Source organism: Pithys albifrons, chromosome 4, assembly GCF_047495875.1.
Source record: "Pithys albifrons albifrons isolate INPA30051 chromosome 4, PitAlb_v1, whole genome shotgun sequence".
Lineage (NCBI taxonomy): Eukaryota > Metazoa > Chordata > Aves > Passeriformes > Thamnophilidae > Pithys > Pithys albifrons.
In genome coordinates, this window is record NC_092461.1 from 50,267,907 (window position 1) to 50,286,330 (window position 18,424).

The 18,424-nt window shown below is 36.5% G+C and overlaps 1 protein-coding gene across 8 annotated transcripts in view; it reads right to left on the reverse strand.

The window, feature by feature from the left end:
- VPS13B (vacuolar protein sorting 13 homolog B) overlaps positions 1-18,424 on the reverse strand; it is a 427,169-nt gene that overhangs the window by 217,169 nt on the left and 191,576 nt on the right. For all 8 annotated transcript variants that reach the window (XM_071554088.1, XM_071554086.1, XM_071554089.1 and 5 more), the window contains exons 21-22: positions 14,128-14,275; positions 1,452-1,579 (exon numbers count right to left, since the gene is read on the reverse strand). In XM_071554088.1, the coding sequence (XP_071410189.1) occupies positions 1,452-1,579; positions 14,128-14,275 (276 nt within the window). The remainder of the gene's footprint in view (positions 1-1,451; positions 1,580-14,127; positions 14,276-18,424) is intronic.

Consider the following 18,424-nt stretch of genomic DNA (forward strand, 5'->3'; position numbering starts at 1 on the left):
AAACGACACTACCTTTTCCTTTTACTTTTTTTTTGTATCTAGTAACAAGCAAACTTCATTTTTAGTTGGCTGGCATCTCAACTGCTCTTCAAAACAAATTGGCTTTGCTGGTTTCTCACAAAAAAGCACACCTCAAAAAATGTATAAGCAGAGGATCTTGGTCCTGATTCAGTTTTCCCCATTTATAAAGGATCCAGCTCTTCTTCATCTTCTTTATTATGTTATTATTTTTATTATGACTCAAACTGCAAGTCCCTCTGTGCCAAGTACCACCCAGACACATAACATAAATAGACTGTTTCCTTCAAATAGCTTACAAATTATCTCTCTTATGTAGACTATTTTAATCTACACTGTTGATAACATTAAGAAAGGAAAACAAACAAAGTATTATGGAAACAACAATGAAAGATACAGCTGAAAATTAAACAGAGTTAAAAGAAAGTATCTCCTCAACTTCAATATGTTCTGCAATCAGGTCACAAGTCTCAAGTTCTTGCTCAGGCAAAACTTGAACTTTCAAATTTCCTAATTGTGAACACCAAGTACTTTCTACATGGAAGAGGAGTAACACAGATGCAGGTTCTGGCATGAATCTGTATATAAATAAATACATTTCTTTGTAGAAAGAAGGAACAGCCATTCAACAATTACTTCCTGTAATGCTGGAGCATTTTGTGGTTCGGTTTTTTTCCTAACAAAAGCAGTTTTGCTACTTTATTCTGGTGTATCATAAATACCAATCTCATAGAATGCACAGTTTAAAAGGCACAGGTTACAGCAATTCTAAATTAGGGTAATTTCTCAGCAAGCACTTGGTAAATACTGGGAACAACAGTCTTCATTCCAGCCTTTCTAAATTATCTGATTGTTCCTGCAGTCATAACACTGGACTTCAAACACAGCATCTACACTGCTACGTGAAAAACCCGCCTTTTGTGATCAGCACCCACCATCGGGAGCAGTATAAAGTGAAATACTTCAAATGGAGCAGCCAAGTTCTTGTCCTTCTTGATAAGCTGCTGAGCATTCCCTGTGTTAACAGTATGTTGTCATACACCCGAGAAAGCATTTATCACACATCCTTTCCTCAAATATTTTTAGAAAAGAAGGCATTCTTCAAATACAACTGCAGATACAAAAGTGTACTGTTATGTTTATAATACAGAAAAGTGTGACAAGCAATTTTTCTTCATATAATTTTTTAAGGATCTTTCCCTTGAATAAAAAAAAGTATTTCAAAACCCAATATTGTAAAAGTAAAGCATTCTTTGCTTAATTTACTCAAAATCTGTACTTTATTTTTCATTCTCTCAGACTTTGAAACTGCTGAAATAAGACAATAAAACTTGCAAGCTCCTTTAAAAACTCTCAAATAAAAAGCATTAGGATGCATAAAAAGTATCATAAAGTTTGAAAAGACAGTTTTTTTCACTTCCTTTTCATCTTACCTGAACTGTAAGGCACTTAACTGCATTCCACACTATTCCAATAAATTCCTTCATTCTTTCCTCAGGACTTCTGCAAGTTTCAGATGAGTTCAGCATGGTTTTCACAGGAAGTGACAAAGGACGAGATTCTAATGCAAACAACAAAACTCAGTTACACAGAGAATATCTAACTAAATAATATACTTACTGATAGCAAACAAAAATATTACTTTAGAAGAGATTTTCTCTCACTGTGTCTACCTTATTATGGATGTGATATTAATGCATCTATTCTTAGTTTTAAAATTGGCAATACAACTGTATCAGTTCAGCCTTGTGAGAAACTCAATGCAATGAAATTAAATACCTAAAGATTTTTTAAGAAGGCTGCTAAGAAAATATTATGAAGAATGTTTAACCGAAACAAATTAACATAGTATTTTTAAAGTTTGACAGCCTATTTGGTGATGGAATAGAAATCTGAGAGGATTTCATGTACGTTGCTGCCAGTGCCATCTAAAGGTTTCACTTTTCTAAAATTGTAAGAAATGAAAGATGGCCCATATTAAATTACAACTTTAACTTGTTTTCTTAAAAAAATCCCTTAAGAAACTTGACTCTGCTTCCAAAAAAAGGCAGAAAAATTAAACCATTTTCTTACTCTGTTGAGCTTAAAGCTACTGATATATGAAATATTTCAGAAATTTTCAATTTTTTCAAGTAAAAAGAGAAGTTTTCTTAAAGTTTTAGTTATTTAATAGCATGAAAATGAAAATATTTCAGATAACAGAAGCATTAAACTGAACATGAACATAGTACACCTTCAAAAGAGGGCTATGAGTCATGCAGTTCCTTCTGACATCTTCCACAGAATATCCTTCCCCTTAAGTTTTGAAATACCCACCAAACTACTGTCAGATTCTTAAACATTTCTAGTTTTGGCCTATGTGTTGTTGAGCTGACAAAACTGCAAGAATAAATTATGAATCCTTCATGACTTAAATTTAAACTAAATTGAAATCAGCACAGGTGTGACAATTTATGGCTACCAATCACAGAGGTGGGAGAAATCTGTGGCATGCCCATCACAGCAGAGTCCTTGAAACAAAATGATGCTACCAACTGAACTCAAGTGAGCCAAAATACAAGCTCTTTGATAAGCATCCCTTGGTCTTCAGTCAGTGTAATCATGCAATGAAACATGCAAAGGTTTAAAATTGAAACATCTCAGAGAAGAATTTCTGCCATGAGCATTCAATGTTAATGTCACACGAAGAATGGATTTATGACGTTTTCCCCATCAAGGCTAGATCTGATGAATTTTCTAGAATAAATCCTTCAACAAATAGTATTGTTAATAATCTCAAAGAGAAACATTCACTTTATTAAGCTGATGGAGAATCCAAAGATTCAAAAAGAAGGTGGTCAAAAGAGTGAAAGATAATTTTTACATCTGCAGTATAATTAGTCCTCTCAGATACTTCTGGTCCAAACTATGGATCTCTTAATATGATAAGGAATGAAAACTGGTTCATGAGAATGTAAAAGTGTGACAGTTCAGGACTGTTTGTTGACAGCTGTATGGGGAGACAAACATGGAAATTGTTCACATGGAGAAGCAGCATGCAGTGGCTGTCTCACAGAACCTTTTCAAATGGACATTTTTATGCCATGCAATAACTCTTCCATCCACATTAAGAATGGATTAAATTAAAGCAAAGACATTCAGGGAGGAATAGCTGTTCTGCTTCAGCTTCCTACCCTACCTCAGTTCACACCACCTTCTGTGTAGGCAGGCCCTACACTACACATACCACACGGTAAGAATTAGGAACAGCTTGAGCACCAATCGAGAAGTATTAAAATAAAAGAGTTATTGAAGCAAAAAACTCTAGAATGCAAGTGTGGGAAAGGGTGAGAGCAGCATACAAAGTCACTGTGAGACTGGACATTCCAGAGGTCGGATGCTTCAAGTCAGGATGAATAGATAAATATAATAAAACCTACACATTTGACAATGCATTCACAGGGACTATCAACATTGGATGTCACTGAACAAGTAAATTCCTCACAAGTGGGATTTCAAACTAGATTTTGTTCCAATCTCCCATGTTTAATTTGCAGGGAAACACACACACTGCCATTTCTCTCTCAATTAGGGGAATAGCCAGAAACAACAAACTCTGAATTAAAAATAAAATTAACTGAGTGAAGTACCACTTGTTTCTCTTCATATATGTGTAATTCAAACATGCAAAGCTGATAAAAATTCCAGGAATATCCACAGTAGAAGACAGTCTCACTGTAACCTCTCGTGCTCAATCAAAAGATTAAAAAAAATACAACAAGAGAGTCTCAAAACCCAACACATAGATAAGGAACCATTCAACCCGAAATCATGGAAAATAGAAAAGGAATAAGAAACAAGCACAGAAGCAACTTTTGAAGAGAGAGGAAGAAAAAAGTCCTCTGTTAACTTTTTCTTGTACTGGTAAATCCCAGAGTTTTGCCAGAAGAGATGCTGGGACAGAACAGTGTCTTAATTCTCTGTCAGGCAAGGGCAGCAGTAGATGACACTTGCTGAAGGACTGTCAGGTGTGCCTATCAGGTGTGTTTGGCTACTCCTCTACAGTAAACATGTACACTGGATCAGCTCCGTCTCTCTGGGTATGAAGATTAATTTCCTAACATAATTAAGCTACTCAGCTACTACTGAATTGAAAACCTTGGAACATTTCCTGGCATTTGTAAGGAAACCAGTGTGCAGGAACATAAAACACTCCTGCTCTCATCTTCTAGTACCATATAATTGGGATACCCATAACTGGTATTTTTGCAACCATGTACACAGGCTGATCACAGAGGCTGCCACACTCACCATCAGTTTCAGAACACACTGGTAATGAACAGACTTCTTAAAAAGCACTAATCAAATCAATCAGGATTGAGCTGCCAGAAGGATTAGTTTCCGTAATTCATTTCCAAATTGTGGTTAACATACAGACAGAGTTCAAAGTGGCAATATTGCAAAATTAATCATTCAAGTACTCACTTTGTAGGAGATATCACCAAGCAAAACCTATAGGTATAAATTTTAGTTAGAGGTCTCCCTTCTTTGTGTTTTTAGCTTGTTTTAGAAGTCTGATCCATAAAATACGTAAGTTTTGAAAATAAAAAGAACTTTTGAGAAAATAACGCTACTCTGTGATATTAATATTCAGAGACCTAAGGAACAAAAAAGGGAAAAGAAAACTTTTGAAATGCAAAGATTTGGGACAAATGGGTATTTCATAAAATAAACAAAAGCAGAAATGAACACAGATCAGAGCTCTTCCACTGCTGGGTTGAAGAACACTGATAAAATGTCCTCACCACTGGCCTCATGCTTTCAGTGCTTCCTCTCCCCTGACAGCTGACAATTAAACTAGAGGGAGGTAAAATACAATGCCAATACCTTATTCCTCATTTCAGCATGGTACAGATCTATGATGTCTCATCTCTCTGGCACAAAACTCGTTTTTCCTGTCCCACTGTGTGCCTCAGATACCTCATGTATTAAGAAATCAGAAGCTTTTTTCTGGTTGGAAAAGGTTATTCCACTGTAGGGAAACCCACACTGCCAGTGGTCCCCAAAAGCTCAGAGAGCTCCTCCTTCCCAACAGTTCCACAGACAGACACCCACAGCAGCAACCTGTGTCTGTCACAGGACCTCACCCAGCTGGTGAGCTCTTCGTCCCATATCCCTGCCTCTGCCATGGCTTCTCACCCATCAGCAGGGAGCTGAGCTGAGCAAAATGTTGTTGCAAACTAACCATAGTTATTAAGAGGCCATGATAGCAAAACACATTAACATTATTTAACAGTATTTAAATGAAGAAAGAAATCAAAGGAAAGTACTGTTATTACATGGCTTTTTTTCTAAAGAGATTTCTCCTCTCTGCTTAAATTAGAGGTGATCTCCATAGTGTCAAAGTACTCATTGGGATGTTTTCAATATGTATTCAGTTTCAGGTATTAGACATGGCTTTCTATTAAAACAATACTTAGGTGCCTGCAACAAATGCAAGCTATTAAGGAACTGGTCAAGGGGTCTGAGGGATTAGACATGAGATCAAAATACAGTGGAGGAAAAAAATTGAAACTCCAAACAATCTTGAAAAAATCAAAATGACTTACATCTATATATATATTTTTATCTTTTTCTTTTTACAGAAGATGAATTGGTTTCTTCATATGTAAAACAAAACAAAAACTACCCCCCCCCAATAAAATCCCAATCTTTCAATTTTCTGTAAATCAGCAGTTATTTGGTTCTGTGTGTAACAATGTGCAAAAGCAAAAATAATAATGTGCAAAAGCAAAAATTCAGTGAAACTTTATATAAAAAGCCTGTTTGTCCTTAGGTTTGTCTTCTGATTTTCCATAAGTCTACATAGTTTTATCTTTGCAGCACATCAGAACTAAACATATGTGTTGATACAGAGAGATATTTGAAGGCATTACAAATGATTCACACTTTTGTTTGTATCTATCTATCTATCTATCTATCTATCTATCTATCTATCTATCTATCTATCTTTCAAAGAAATTGTTCCCAATATAATGCACCTCCATTAAATAATTTTGTCCCATGACTAAAATGACTACATTATACAAATACAAGAAATTGCAAAAGCACAGAGGAATATCTTGTTAAAATGCTTCCTATCTTAATGCACTACTTTTTTCCACCATCCAATTTAATAAGTAAAAGTTAATCAAAGCAGCAGGCTCACTGAAACAGAGAGGCTCAAACCCATATTTACCAATATTTTCTGATCCATCAATACTCTTTAGAGGTCTTTCAGAAATAGTCACGTTTTATTTTTGCAGTATCATGACAGAAGTTATTCCCCATACTCCCATTCCTGCATGACTGATATTTGAATTACTCATGTAACTGATATTTTTTTCCTAAAGACAGACTATGATATTTACTCTTTAAAGTTTGCACTCTTCATCAGGATGCTTGAGAGTAACAGTACTTAACTAACTTAAATGACAGCAGCAAGTTCTTTTAAGCTTATGAAAATATGCCACGTATTTGCTGTCATACTGAACTGAATAGTCTGTGCATAAATGATTTCTTCACTTGCCTTTGAGCATTTTTGCATTTTACTTTACTAACAGTGCAGATAATACATTACTTTTATTTATCAAGATGATAATTGAACCACACAGTCCCTGACAACTTGTGAGAGCGAGTCCTTTAACCCCAGGGAAAAGGCAGCAGAGATACAGTAAGTGAATTTATATGGTCATTCAAGGAGTGAGCAACAGAGTAAGTGGTAAAGTACAGACAGAGGCTTTGAAAATACTGTCAGCAAACAAAGACAAATGTGACATTAACACTGTTGTGAAACCAGAAAGGGTCTTTCTGTGTGAAAGTGTGTGTTGGCTGGGGAATGGCCACGGTCAGCATTTTCTCCTACCAAATTCCTAATGATTACTCCACTATTTCTGGCAAAAAATACCTATTTAATCCTGGGAACAAAACTGAAAAAGGACAGACACTTTTGTATAAATAAATAACAGCCATTCAGAGGTCCAACTGAGCAAATATATTACTAATGACAAAAATATGATATATATGTGTTCTAGAGTCCATGCCCAAATTTTTCTTAATATCACTTAGCATTCCAAATACAATTTATATGATGAAGTAAGAATTTCAGCCTTTGGATTTGCAGTAACTTGTGATAAATGTGGAATTCTGTAGTAGTCTGCCTTTTTAAAAATACATGGGGTTTCCTTAGTCTTATAAATATAATCTAAAAGTAAACAATAATTTTTTCTCTTTCAGCATTGAATTTCTGCTTACAAAAAGAATGTTTGATATACTACACTGGCTTTGAGTTACTGATGTTTTTCAAAGCCATACAGTTTTGAAATCCACACAGTGTCCTGAAGAAATCATGCTGTCATAACACAAAAGCCTTTTTACAAAGATCCCAGTATTTTCAGGAACCCTAGGTAAACATGGGTCAGACTTAAATTCCTCTATTTTACTTAAACTATTTAGCATCTATTTAATTTCATTCATCTTCCCAAATTAGTCATGATATATTTCTTAATAGGCATGAATAAACAATAATCATTCCATTAATTCATTGAGCAGAAATAGTGACCTACTAATTCAAATACTTCAGATAATCCATTGATTTCTCACCAGCCAGACTTCTCTCATTTTTGCCAGTTTTTTGCGTTCCAACACATTAAGTTCATTGTAGCATGACCCTAATTAAGCATTCCAGCTGTACTTTAGGGATGAAAAAAGATCAGTAACTGCATCCATTTGTGTTAAGTGCAGGTTCTTTTCTGCTTCACTGTACTCAGGAGAAACTTTCTCAACTTCAGATGACACTGCAAGTAGACATCAGTCTGTCTGGACCTGTCTACGTTTAAGGCCTCATCCTTTCTCCAGTCTTATGGAGAAGTATTTAATAGTGATTCAGAAATATGTCAGGCATACTTTGAAGGAATTTTAAGAATAACTTTGGTAAAGCTTTCAAAGTTGAATTACTAACACTTCCCATAACAACCAAGAAATTGAAGTTATAGTAAGTACCTAATGTCCAACTGAAGTTTTATTGTATCTACACTCTCAAACGTTAGGAAGTGATTTTAAGGAAAGGTGAGGATCTTTGTTTGCCTGGTGTCCTATGGAAAAAGGCCTATGCAAGCCTATAGTCTATGCTTATGTATGCAACTCGCTTGTTTTGTACCTCTTTTTGCATTGGCTGGTAAAAATTTCACAGATACTATGGTTCTACATGTGCTGGGAAAATAAGTAAGTAGGCTAAAGAAGCTAGAAATTTTCAACAGACAACTGTCCTTATTAGAATTCACACAATTTATACAGGACAGAGGATGTAAAGGCCATCTAAGACAGAATTTTCAACTTCCTTGTTAGGACACCATCCTTCATCTGTGTGAAATACCAACAAATAGTAGACTAGGTGTAACTAAGTACTTATGAAACTTTCAAACTCTTCAGTTATTTCTCTGTAAGAACAATAGTTCCAAAGAACAAACTATCAGTGTTGCAGAGACACAAGAGATTTTTTCAAACTGGGATGCTTTCCTGTCTTATATTTCTCTCCATATGCAGATACTCTCACACAACACATCTACACATCCTGCAGAATGAAACTACACTGGAATCTCTTCTCAGCTTTGAACTTGGGACTAATACTGAATCTGCAGTGCAATTAAAAGACCAGTGAGCTGTGTGACCTGGAAGACCTGGTCTATGAAAAATGCTTCCCCAAATCCACCATTGTCTAATTCTCTTCTGCAAATACCTTTGCAATCTGTCCACCAGACAACAAAATGGAGCAATCAGGTGTCAGACGTAGTGATGAAAACACTGCAGCTTCTGCAGGCATAATGTACACCCATGGCATGGCTGAAATGCAGTCACCACCTGTACCCTGAGCAAACAACTCCCTCTTGGACATCAGCAAAGTTTGTGTGAGAAGTGTATGTTCAGTTATGGGTCAAGACATTCAGTTTTCAGGCACCTTTGGAACAGGTTATGGGGCCTACTCCAACCAGAAAGCTCATGACTTATTAGATGATGCATTAAATTCCACTTACGTACCTATTCTGTGGCTGTAAGGAAAGTCAACTTTCAGGATTCTGACTGAGAAAAAAAAATCAGCTTTTCAGCCTAGGTAGATTCTTTCCATTGAAGGAGCTCCTCCTCCTAAGAGCATGTGTGAGACTACTCTCCCACCGTTACTGAAAAATTCAATGCCATGGTGATGGGGTTACACCTCACAAGGCACTGTCAAACTTGTATCTGGGATATCATGGTTACTTCCAAACACTGATAAATGTTGGATGCCATAGTAGATGTTGGTGGAATTAAATTTTGTTGTAATGACTACAAAAAGACCTCTGTAGAAGGAGGGGAACTCCACACCCCAATTTCATCTTTAATAATGGAAAATGCTATATTTTTTCAAAAACAGAGAAAATAATTACAATAATTTAATAAATATGAATTAAATTTAGAAGTTATTTTAATAATGAATGAGCACTCAGATGTGTGAACACAGGCACTTTAGCTTTAATTACTATTCAACACTGTGCACGAGACAGCTTGCAAAGATTCACTATGCACCTACTGAGGCCCATACTGTCCTCCTGTGTAGGTCTGCTACATATATTACATAATTACATACACACAGAGCAATCACTTTGCAGCTATCCAGACCGAAGAGCTGTCACTATGCACAACTATGGGTCTGCAAATCACTTTTCACTGAACTAACATGGAACTGCTGAATTGCTGAAAACGTGAGAAGTGGAGAAACAGAAGTAAACTTTTTTCAATATTCTTTATCACCTTGCTTGTTCACACACACATCATACGAAATTTAAAACATATATTCTATTATTTAACACTGGTTTTGAAGCCTCTGTGGTTAAGGGGATTTATAAATAACTACAATTTGAGACTTATGAACAGAAACCCTGGATTTTCACAGACAGATACCATATAAAATAGTAGTTCTGCTCTTTTCCCATGCTTCACTTTTGGCAAGGTCTCAGCAGCCATTAACTAATAAACTGAACTCAAGATCAATGTTTTAAATCATTTTACAGCTGTGATTACAAACTGCTTTCACTTAGTACAAGTACATAGGGTTGGTTTCTAGCAGTTCTCAAGGGAGTGACTGCTGAGATCATTGCAGACTTGAAAAGAATTAATTCAAAATCGCCACCTGAATAGCATGATTTTAAGATGAAATAACTCAATTTGCAAGGACTACGCATATGTCCACATTATCAATGTAGGATCTCAGCTTTATGACAACTCAAAACGTGTAGCTAGAGCCTTGATGATAAAGAAATAAGAGGCTTACAAGGATCATTAGAAGCAGAAGAATCACAGGCACTCTATTTTTAGTGCAATGAACTAAAGTCATATTCATCATATTCCATCACATTATACAGCTCTAAAGAAAGAAGTTGTGAAAGACCAGGTCCACTGAAACCTCTCTGAGAATGGGATCTCACATTTCACACTTGCATCCATCTAACCTTTTCTAACCACTGTAACTGGTGGTTTTGTAATCAGAGACCTTTTATTTTGTGACACAAAATCCGTGTGAGCTTCTACTGCTGGAGCTTCTACTGCTGAATCTTCCACTGCAAAGCCAACTCTGACCAAGCTGGCACCAGAGAACTCTCCAAGAAAAGCTTCCAACACCACATGAACTTCCAGGCGGCTACACAGAGAACAAGCCTGCATGGCACTGCAGCACGACATGACTTTTCCTTGCTTTCTTTAATTAAGGGAAATCTGTGGGGTCTACTGAAGCACACGGAGCAACCCTTTAATTCATTTCATTGCTATACAAGGCTTTCAGTCCGTGACATTAATTTTAGATTTTTACCCACAATTTTTTCATGCAAATATAAAATACTTCCGGTATGTTACACCTGCCATTTTATCTCCAGAGTATAACAAATATATAAACTTTTTAAAACACAGGTGTGCTGGTTTTCACTGGGGTAGAGCTAATTTTCTTCGCAGTGGCTGGAAAGGGACTATGTTTTGGATTAGTGCTGAATACAGGGTTGGTAAAACGGAGATTATTTTGATAACAGGGTTGATAACACAGAGATGTGCTGAACACAGGGTTGATAACATGGAGATGTTTAGCCATTGCTGGACAGGGCTTACAGAGAGCCAAGGCCTTTCCTGCTTTTTGTACTGTCACACTGGTGAGGAAGTTGGGGGTGCCTGGGAGGTTGGGAGAAGACACAGCCAGGACAGGTGGCACAAACTGACCAAAGGGATGTTCCATGCCATTTGATATGCTCTGTATATACAGTGGGAGGATGTTTGAGGGATGGCGTTTGTCCTCCTGTCTTATGATTTTATACAGTTTATAGATTTTTATATAGCTCTATAGCTTCTTTTTGAGGTAGCAGCCAACAGTGTCTACCTCTGTGCGACATTCCTGAATTTCTGTGCTAAGGGTAAGACAGCCACTAACGCCTGGGACACCTGGATCAGGACCAGAATAACAATACACACTGTAATTGAAATAAGATGCCATTTTAGTCAAAGCCATAGAAGGTTCAGAGATGTCGGAGAAGCTCCAAAGAAGGGATGTGATATAAAGATGAGAGTGAAGCAGTAAGGGGTCTTGGGACCCACAACCCAATTACAGAGGGGGGTGACAAGGGGCAGTTCTGGGGTGGCACCAGGGTGGTACAAGGTCTGAGGGGTTCATGGCTGGGATGTAAACTTTAGTTCTAGTAATGAAGTAGTGTTATAAAATTTGTAAGACCCCTATACTGGCATACACGTCTATATACTTTGTTAAGCTAAAAAGCTTTTCAGTAAAGAACTACTCTCTGCTTTACCCAGAATAATATTGCCTTGAAAGTTTTTGTCCTTGATTTTAGGAAACACTGCCAAGTAGCCATTACCTGTGATGGGGGCCTGCTCTCCTAGAGGTGGCTGAGCACCTGCATGTCTGTGGGAAGTAGGGAATTAATTCCTTGTTTTGCTTTGCTTGCATGAGTGGCTTTTGCTTTCCCTATTAAACTGTCTTTAACTCAACCCACAGGTTTTCCAGCTTTTCCCTTTCTGCTTCTCTTCACACCCTGCTTGGGGGGGAGTGAGCAAAGGGCTGTGTTGTGGCTGGGGTCAAAGCATGACAACAGCTCAGCCTTCACCCCAGCAGTTCCAGGCACAGGGCACCTTACAAATAAACCCAACAGATCCTCTGATAGGTGTAAGTAGCTCCACTGAAAAAAATACTAACTTTTTCCAACAATTTTCTTAATGGTTAAAAGTAAATGAAATCAAATTCAATAATCTTTTAAAGACTCCTTCTACTGCAAAACAGAAATTGCTTAGTCAATGTTATCTCCTGAGAGAATTAGCATCATTACCTTTCATTTCATAGTAACAAACTCTATGCTGCAAATTTGTCTAATAGAGAAGTCAAATATCTACTTCATCTCAAAAAATCCTCAGCACTTAAGCTAAACTTGTTTGATAAACTGAATGAGTAACACAAATGAAATCCACAAATGAACTTTTCATTTTTGCAGCAATATGTGTTGTACTAAGAAACTGAAAACAGATCTTGATACTGACTTCAAACTGAAAGGTGGAAGGAGTTGAGATGCAAGAAATCCTTCTTCTGCTTTTATGATGCTATTGATAGTTTACAGTTTCATTTTTTATGTCTCTCACACACACAAAAATGCTCCAAAAGGCAAAATTGACATCCATGGCCTTCCTAGATGTTGAACAAAAATGTTTTTTTTCGTAGGCAATTCTGGTGTGATCCTTATTACAGAAAAGATAATACTCAAGGTGAAGAATAACAAAGGCTGAAGATGAAAACGGCTGTCAAGCTGAGGAGGTATCAGACTGTGACACTAATTTTCAAAATCCAAATACAAAACCACTTCTGCAAATTATATGCCTACTTTTTATTAATTAGCAATTAAGAAAAACTAATTTAGAATCTGTTCATGCAAATAGCTGGGTCTGAATTTCAGTCTGTGCTTTGCAGGCACAGGTAGAACTAATCTCAAGAAGACATAAATTATTCCATTGATGCTGTTGATAGAGCAGAACAAATGGAAAATACAGTTATAAGAAAAATACGCTTGGTACAGTCATCTCACTACAGGCAAAAATAAAGGAAATGTATAAACGAATTGTAAAAATAAATGGATAAATTTTTAAAATGAAGAATATTCATAAATAAAATAGAAGTCTTTGAAATTAATCTACTGTTTTACTACCAATGACAACACAGCAACCCACTAAAACTCAGTAAACACAGTTTGCCATGGATTTAGCCTTTTTAAAACTCAAAACAGCATTTAACTCTACTACTAATGGTCAAAACTGTAATCTTAATTTCAGCAGACAACATCTTGAAGTACTTCATGTTTATGTGGAAATAAACATCAATGCAAAGGAAGAAAAAGAGAATTTGCACAGCGTATTTCAGAAGGATCACTACATGTCTCACTCAGATAGTAATTTTTTTGTATCATCACCTACTTTACTACTTGCAGATGGTATTATATGAAAAATAGACTAGAAATTCCCAGAAAGCCATATTATCCTGATTAGTGATAACAAAGTTTCAGTTTAGAGTCCCAAGTGGCCAGAAAATACTCCTAAACTTAGTAATTTCTTGAACTTCAGAAACAGAAGCATCAACAATTGCACTTTCTATGGGTGATTTTGAAAACAGTCAATTTAAGCTTTTCATGCACAGATCTTGACTTCCATACATGCCAGCAATGTAATTAGAGTGACTGAAATCAGAGATTAATCACAGTGAAGTCTGACAAAATTATGGACTAAGTACCAAGGCAAATAGCAGATATTCTATTGAAAGCAGATCTCCTTTATCTCATTTTACAAAATATATTCCATGAGACTATCAGGGCCCCAAAGACAGCGCTAAATGAAAATGAGAAGGAAAATAAACATGTATTTCAAAGTCATACATCTGATTATTTTTCCTTCAAAAATGTGTAATTTCTTTGGAGTTGCAAGCTGTCCCCCAGTGTGTGCACAGCTGATGCTGCTCGGTGTGGAGGAGTGTTACTGACAGAGGTTGCAGGTGCAGAAAGGCAAGTTTCTGTTCAGTGATCATACCTGTTACTGTTTTTGTTTTGACAGGACTGCTGGCATACTCAGAGGCTTGATTGGACTGCTGCCTTGCCAAAGGGGCACTGCCAACTGATGCTTCATCCTCTTTTTTTCGAGTCACTGACATGCCAAGTGGAATAGCTCCGACAGATGGCTGGAAAAAGAAGTACCTTGTGAGACACTGAAAACCAAAACACCTTAATAGTGAATGATGGCACTGCAATGAAGCACATCTTAAACTAAATATTTTGAAATACATAGAGGACAACTTGAAACACTGATTGGAGCACAAATATTCTGAAAACTAATGATGAAATGCTACATTCAGACTTGCACCTTTAATTCCTTACTTCAGTCCCATTAGTCGGAAGAAAACCTCTACAACAAAAAAGTGAAATATAACTAACTTAAAATACCATGGTTGTTACCCAGCCAAAATGCACATGAACAAACCTGGCTGATCAACAAAGTAAAATCATTATCTGAATGTTTAATGGAAACTGAAAACTTTTAGCCAAATATGAGGATTTCAAAGAAATTTCTTAACTGTCATTAAGTTTCGAAATTAAAGATGCATTGATATTTATACAGTATTGTGCTTGTTCCTCACATATTAAATAGAAAATTTAACTGACTACTACTGATTTGAACTGTTTTGTCTTTCACACATATCAATAAATCAGAAACTGCTCCAAATGTGACACTTACACAAACCTGAAGGCATTAAAACCTGCTTTGAAGGACTACATCCTTGTTTTAAGATTAGAAAAGTGTATTAATTCATACAGGTTCTGAAACTGGAGGTCCACAAATTTATGTAGTCTATTGGCTTTGTTGTAACATTTTTTATTAATGCAAGCTACAAAAGATATAATTGTTAAAGAAAGACTGGATCCTCTGTGCTGCTGTACAGTTGGCTCTCAGTACTTTGCTGCAGCATCAGCTGCTGCATACATTGCAGATGCATCACAGTTCACAAAAGCAGAATATTTCTAGTGTTGATTTGGCAGAGGGTTATCATTTAAAGATGACAAAAGTTTTTTTCTAAAGATCAGACATTGGGATTACACGCATCTTAATTTTTGTGTAATTTAATTTTGTTCGCATTGGAGTGAAAATGTAACCCACATAACTGTGTAATGAGAAACCTCACACATTGCATTAGGAATCTCTGTGGGAAACAAATTTGTGTGAGGCAGGCAATGTGCTTGTAAATTTTCTCCAATAGAAAACAGATCACTGAATCAAGCAGTGTGCTACATGTGCACACATACGAAACCCCAAAACAAACAGAAAAATCATTTCATTGAAGGAGAATCACTTCCAAACGCCTTCATCATTTTCCACTATAAAAGTAAATTAAAATAAGAAAGACAACCAACTATTTAATCCTATTCCAGTGAAAACAATCAACTTCTATATACATTGGTATGCAAAGTTAATAGAAAAATACTAATGTCAATGACAAACAGAACTCTCATCTCTCCTCCTCCCTCTGAACATACAGTCATTAGCTTTGCCTCCAAAGGCCCTAAAAAGTCATTCTGGAACATAGTACCATGCCATTTTGGTGTCCTCTAGCTATAACAACCATGAAAATCCCCATCAGCTTTGAGAGGACAAGCTAAGCACCACAGAAATACTTCCCACATGCATATAGGGAAAGGATCTGAAGCTTTCTAAACTTTGCTCAGACACTTTATGCAGCTTATTTCCAAAATCTAGCAATTTCTCTGGTGCAACCTTTCAAAAGGCAAAGCCATCTGCAGCTTTCCCGTGATGGCAACTGTTGAGCCATGATTTGGCAATTCTAGATGTAACATTGCAAGAACACTGACTTGCCAAAGTGAAGCAAGAATTTTTGAAGAATGAACACAGACAGTACAGGACAGTTCAAAACACAATAGGATGGAAACACTGTCTGAAGCATCTATTTCTGAACCACTAAAGAAACGAATCAGCAAAATATACTAAGTCACGCTACTAGTCATAGCGTGAAAAACATCAAGGCTATCACAGCCAGACAAAGCTGGAAAATATTACGACCAAATCTTGAGTGGTTGAGTGCTGATCTGGACAATGAAACAGCTGTTTTATCTTTGCTCACTGAAATCAAGGCTGATGTTGCTGCTGATGACACCCAGTACAATCTTGTCAAGTTTCTGGCAAAAGATTTCTGCTTAAAAGAATGCAGAAGATGAAAGATCAGCATTGAACTAGATGGAAAAGGATCATCAAGATTTGGGTTTTAGCCACAAACTGATGAGGAAACTGTGGCTTGGGAAATAGCAGATGACAAGAGCCCCACAGCTGCAGGAGAAGATGAATCTGATGGGAAAGGAGACATTGCAGGCAAGTGTTATCATAAGAATGTCTTCACAAAAATCCAAAAAGATATCTACAAAGTAGTTTGTAGTAAAGTTGAAATACATCTACCTGGGATTAAGCTTTATGGTTACTAATTGGTAGTTTTATAAAGAAAATGAAGAACATGTAACAAAGTTCTAGAACTACGGCAACATTTATGTGAGGTTATTTTGTTGACGCAAAGTCAAATCAGATTCTGTTCTAGAATACTGACCACAGTTCTATCAATGCAGGAATGTTCTGTGGCTATAATATACAGACTATTAAATTAATTACAATTTATGGAATTAAAAATAAGGAAATTTATCACTTTTCAAGTACAACTATTACAATTAACTTTTTAAGCGGTGGCTGAAAAACTACAGAAAAGCTGCCCTGTTCTGAATTTGATTTTTATTGGCACAAATAACCTAATACACTGCACACCTTATTAAGTATCTGTACACAAAACACACACAAACAGGTATGTCTTTGTGTGTGTAAATGGATCAACGGATAACAATTTTTATTTTTTTTAAAACTTCATCCTGTGTGTTCAACATGACTTTGGAAATGATAAAGATCTAAAATTGGAGAAAGACTCAGAACAATAATAGATAGAAAGAAAACTGCCAGAAATACTAAGCCTCAAGTATTTCCTGATTTATGTGGAGATATGCCAGCTAACTAAAGCTAAAATATCCTGTAAAGAGGGCTAGTGGAAATTTGCCCCAAGTCAATCAATATTTTATTTTTCTTGAGATTTTTGGTAATTTAATATTTTACTTCTGAATTATAATTTCCCACAACTGGGAGGCTGAAGGGACTACAGGCAGATCTGGGAACACAAGAAATGCATTTTACAGAAAACTTGACTAACAGAGCAGATGAGCAGCTTTCATTTGAGGGATGCCTATACAGGCACCTCCCTGATAACAAACAAAGACAAAAGAATATTCCAAGATAGGAAATTAACTTTTATTACCGAATAAAAAATGAAGCACTGACTTGTAAAATGTTGAATTCAAAAGCATCACCCCAGACATGGGTTGGTATCTTTGAAATGGTACCAAATGAAGCTACCCCACATGGTGGATATGGGGCTCACATTGATGGGTACATGTGCAGCATCTTCCAACCAGCAAGCAGGAAGGAAAATTAAGTCTTTGGAGTGGGGACAGGTGGCAGTTCTGCTGAAAACATGGTGTTTATTGAACATCAAAGATCACTGCCACACAATCACTACCTACTTCAGAGAAGAATATTGATCTATGCTACAAGACTGTCCAAGCTGTGCCAGAATGAGCTGCAACAGCAAAAAGGATCTCACGTTGTCCGCCCTAAAAGTTCTAATATCATGAAATCACAAACAACATTGACTACAAAATTACATTTCATTGTTTTGATATCTGAGATTAATAATATCTTTAAACTGCTTCAGAGATTTCAAAAACATTAGGCATTAGGCCTAGTTGCCAATTAAAATTAAATTAATCCATAAACTTTCATTAATTGAAATTAAGTGCTCAATAAAAAGACTAGGCATGTGGGGTTTACAAAAGCAGGTGAACTTTAATTCAGACGAAATTCTATGACTGTTTCAGGTAGGAATTTCAGGTATGGTCAGAAAAGTGCTCTGCTGGGATAAAGACCCATCACTGATGAGCTGCAATGTTTCCAAACATATGCAACGAACTGGTGTCAGCCAAAAACCCCTCATGAAAGCATTCCACCTGCAGTTTCAAGGGGCCTCTGGAAGCAGAACATACAAGGTTTGAGTCCCACCTGGCTTTAATACCTTGAGCAAGCAGTCACTTCATTCCAGTATCCTTTAAAAACATAATTGCTTTCTGTGGGGCAAGAGGTGACAGATTCTGATAGGGATAAACACAGGGCTTCTGACCAGAAAGCAGTATCAGAAATCAAAGCCTATAACAATTTCAGAAGTCTTTGCACA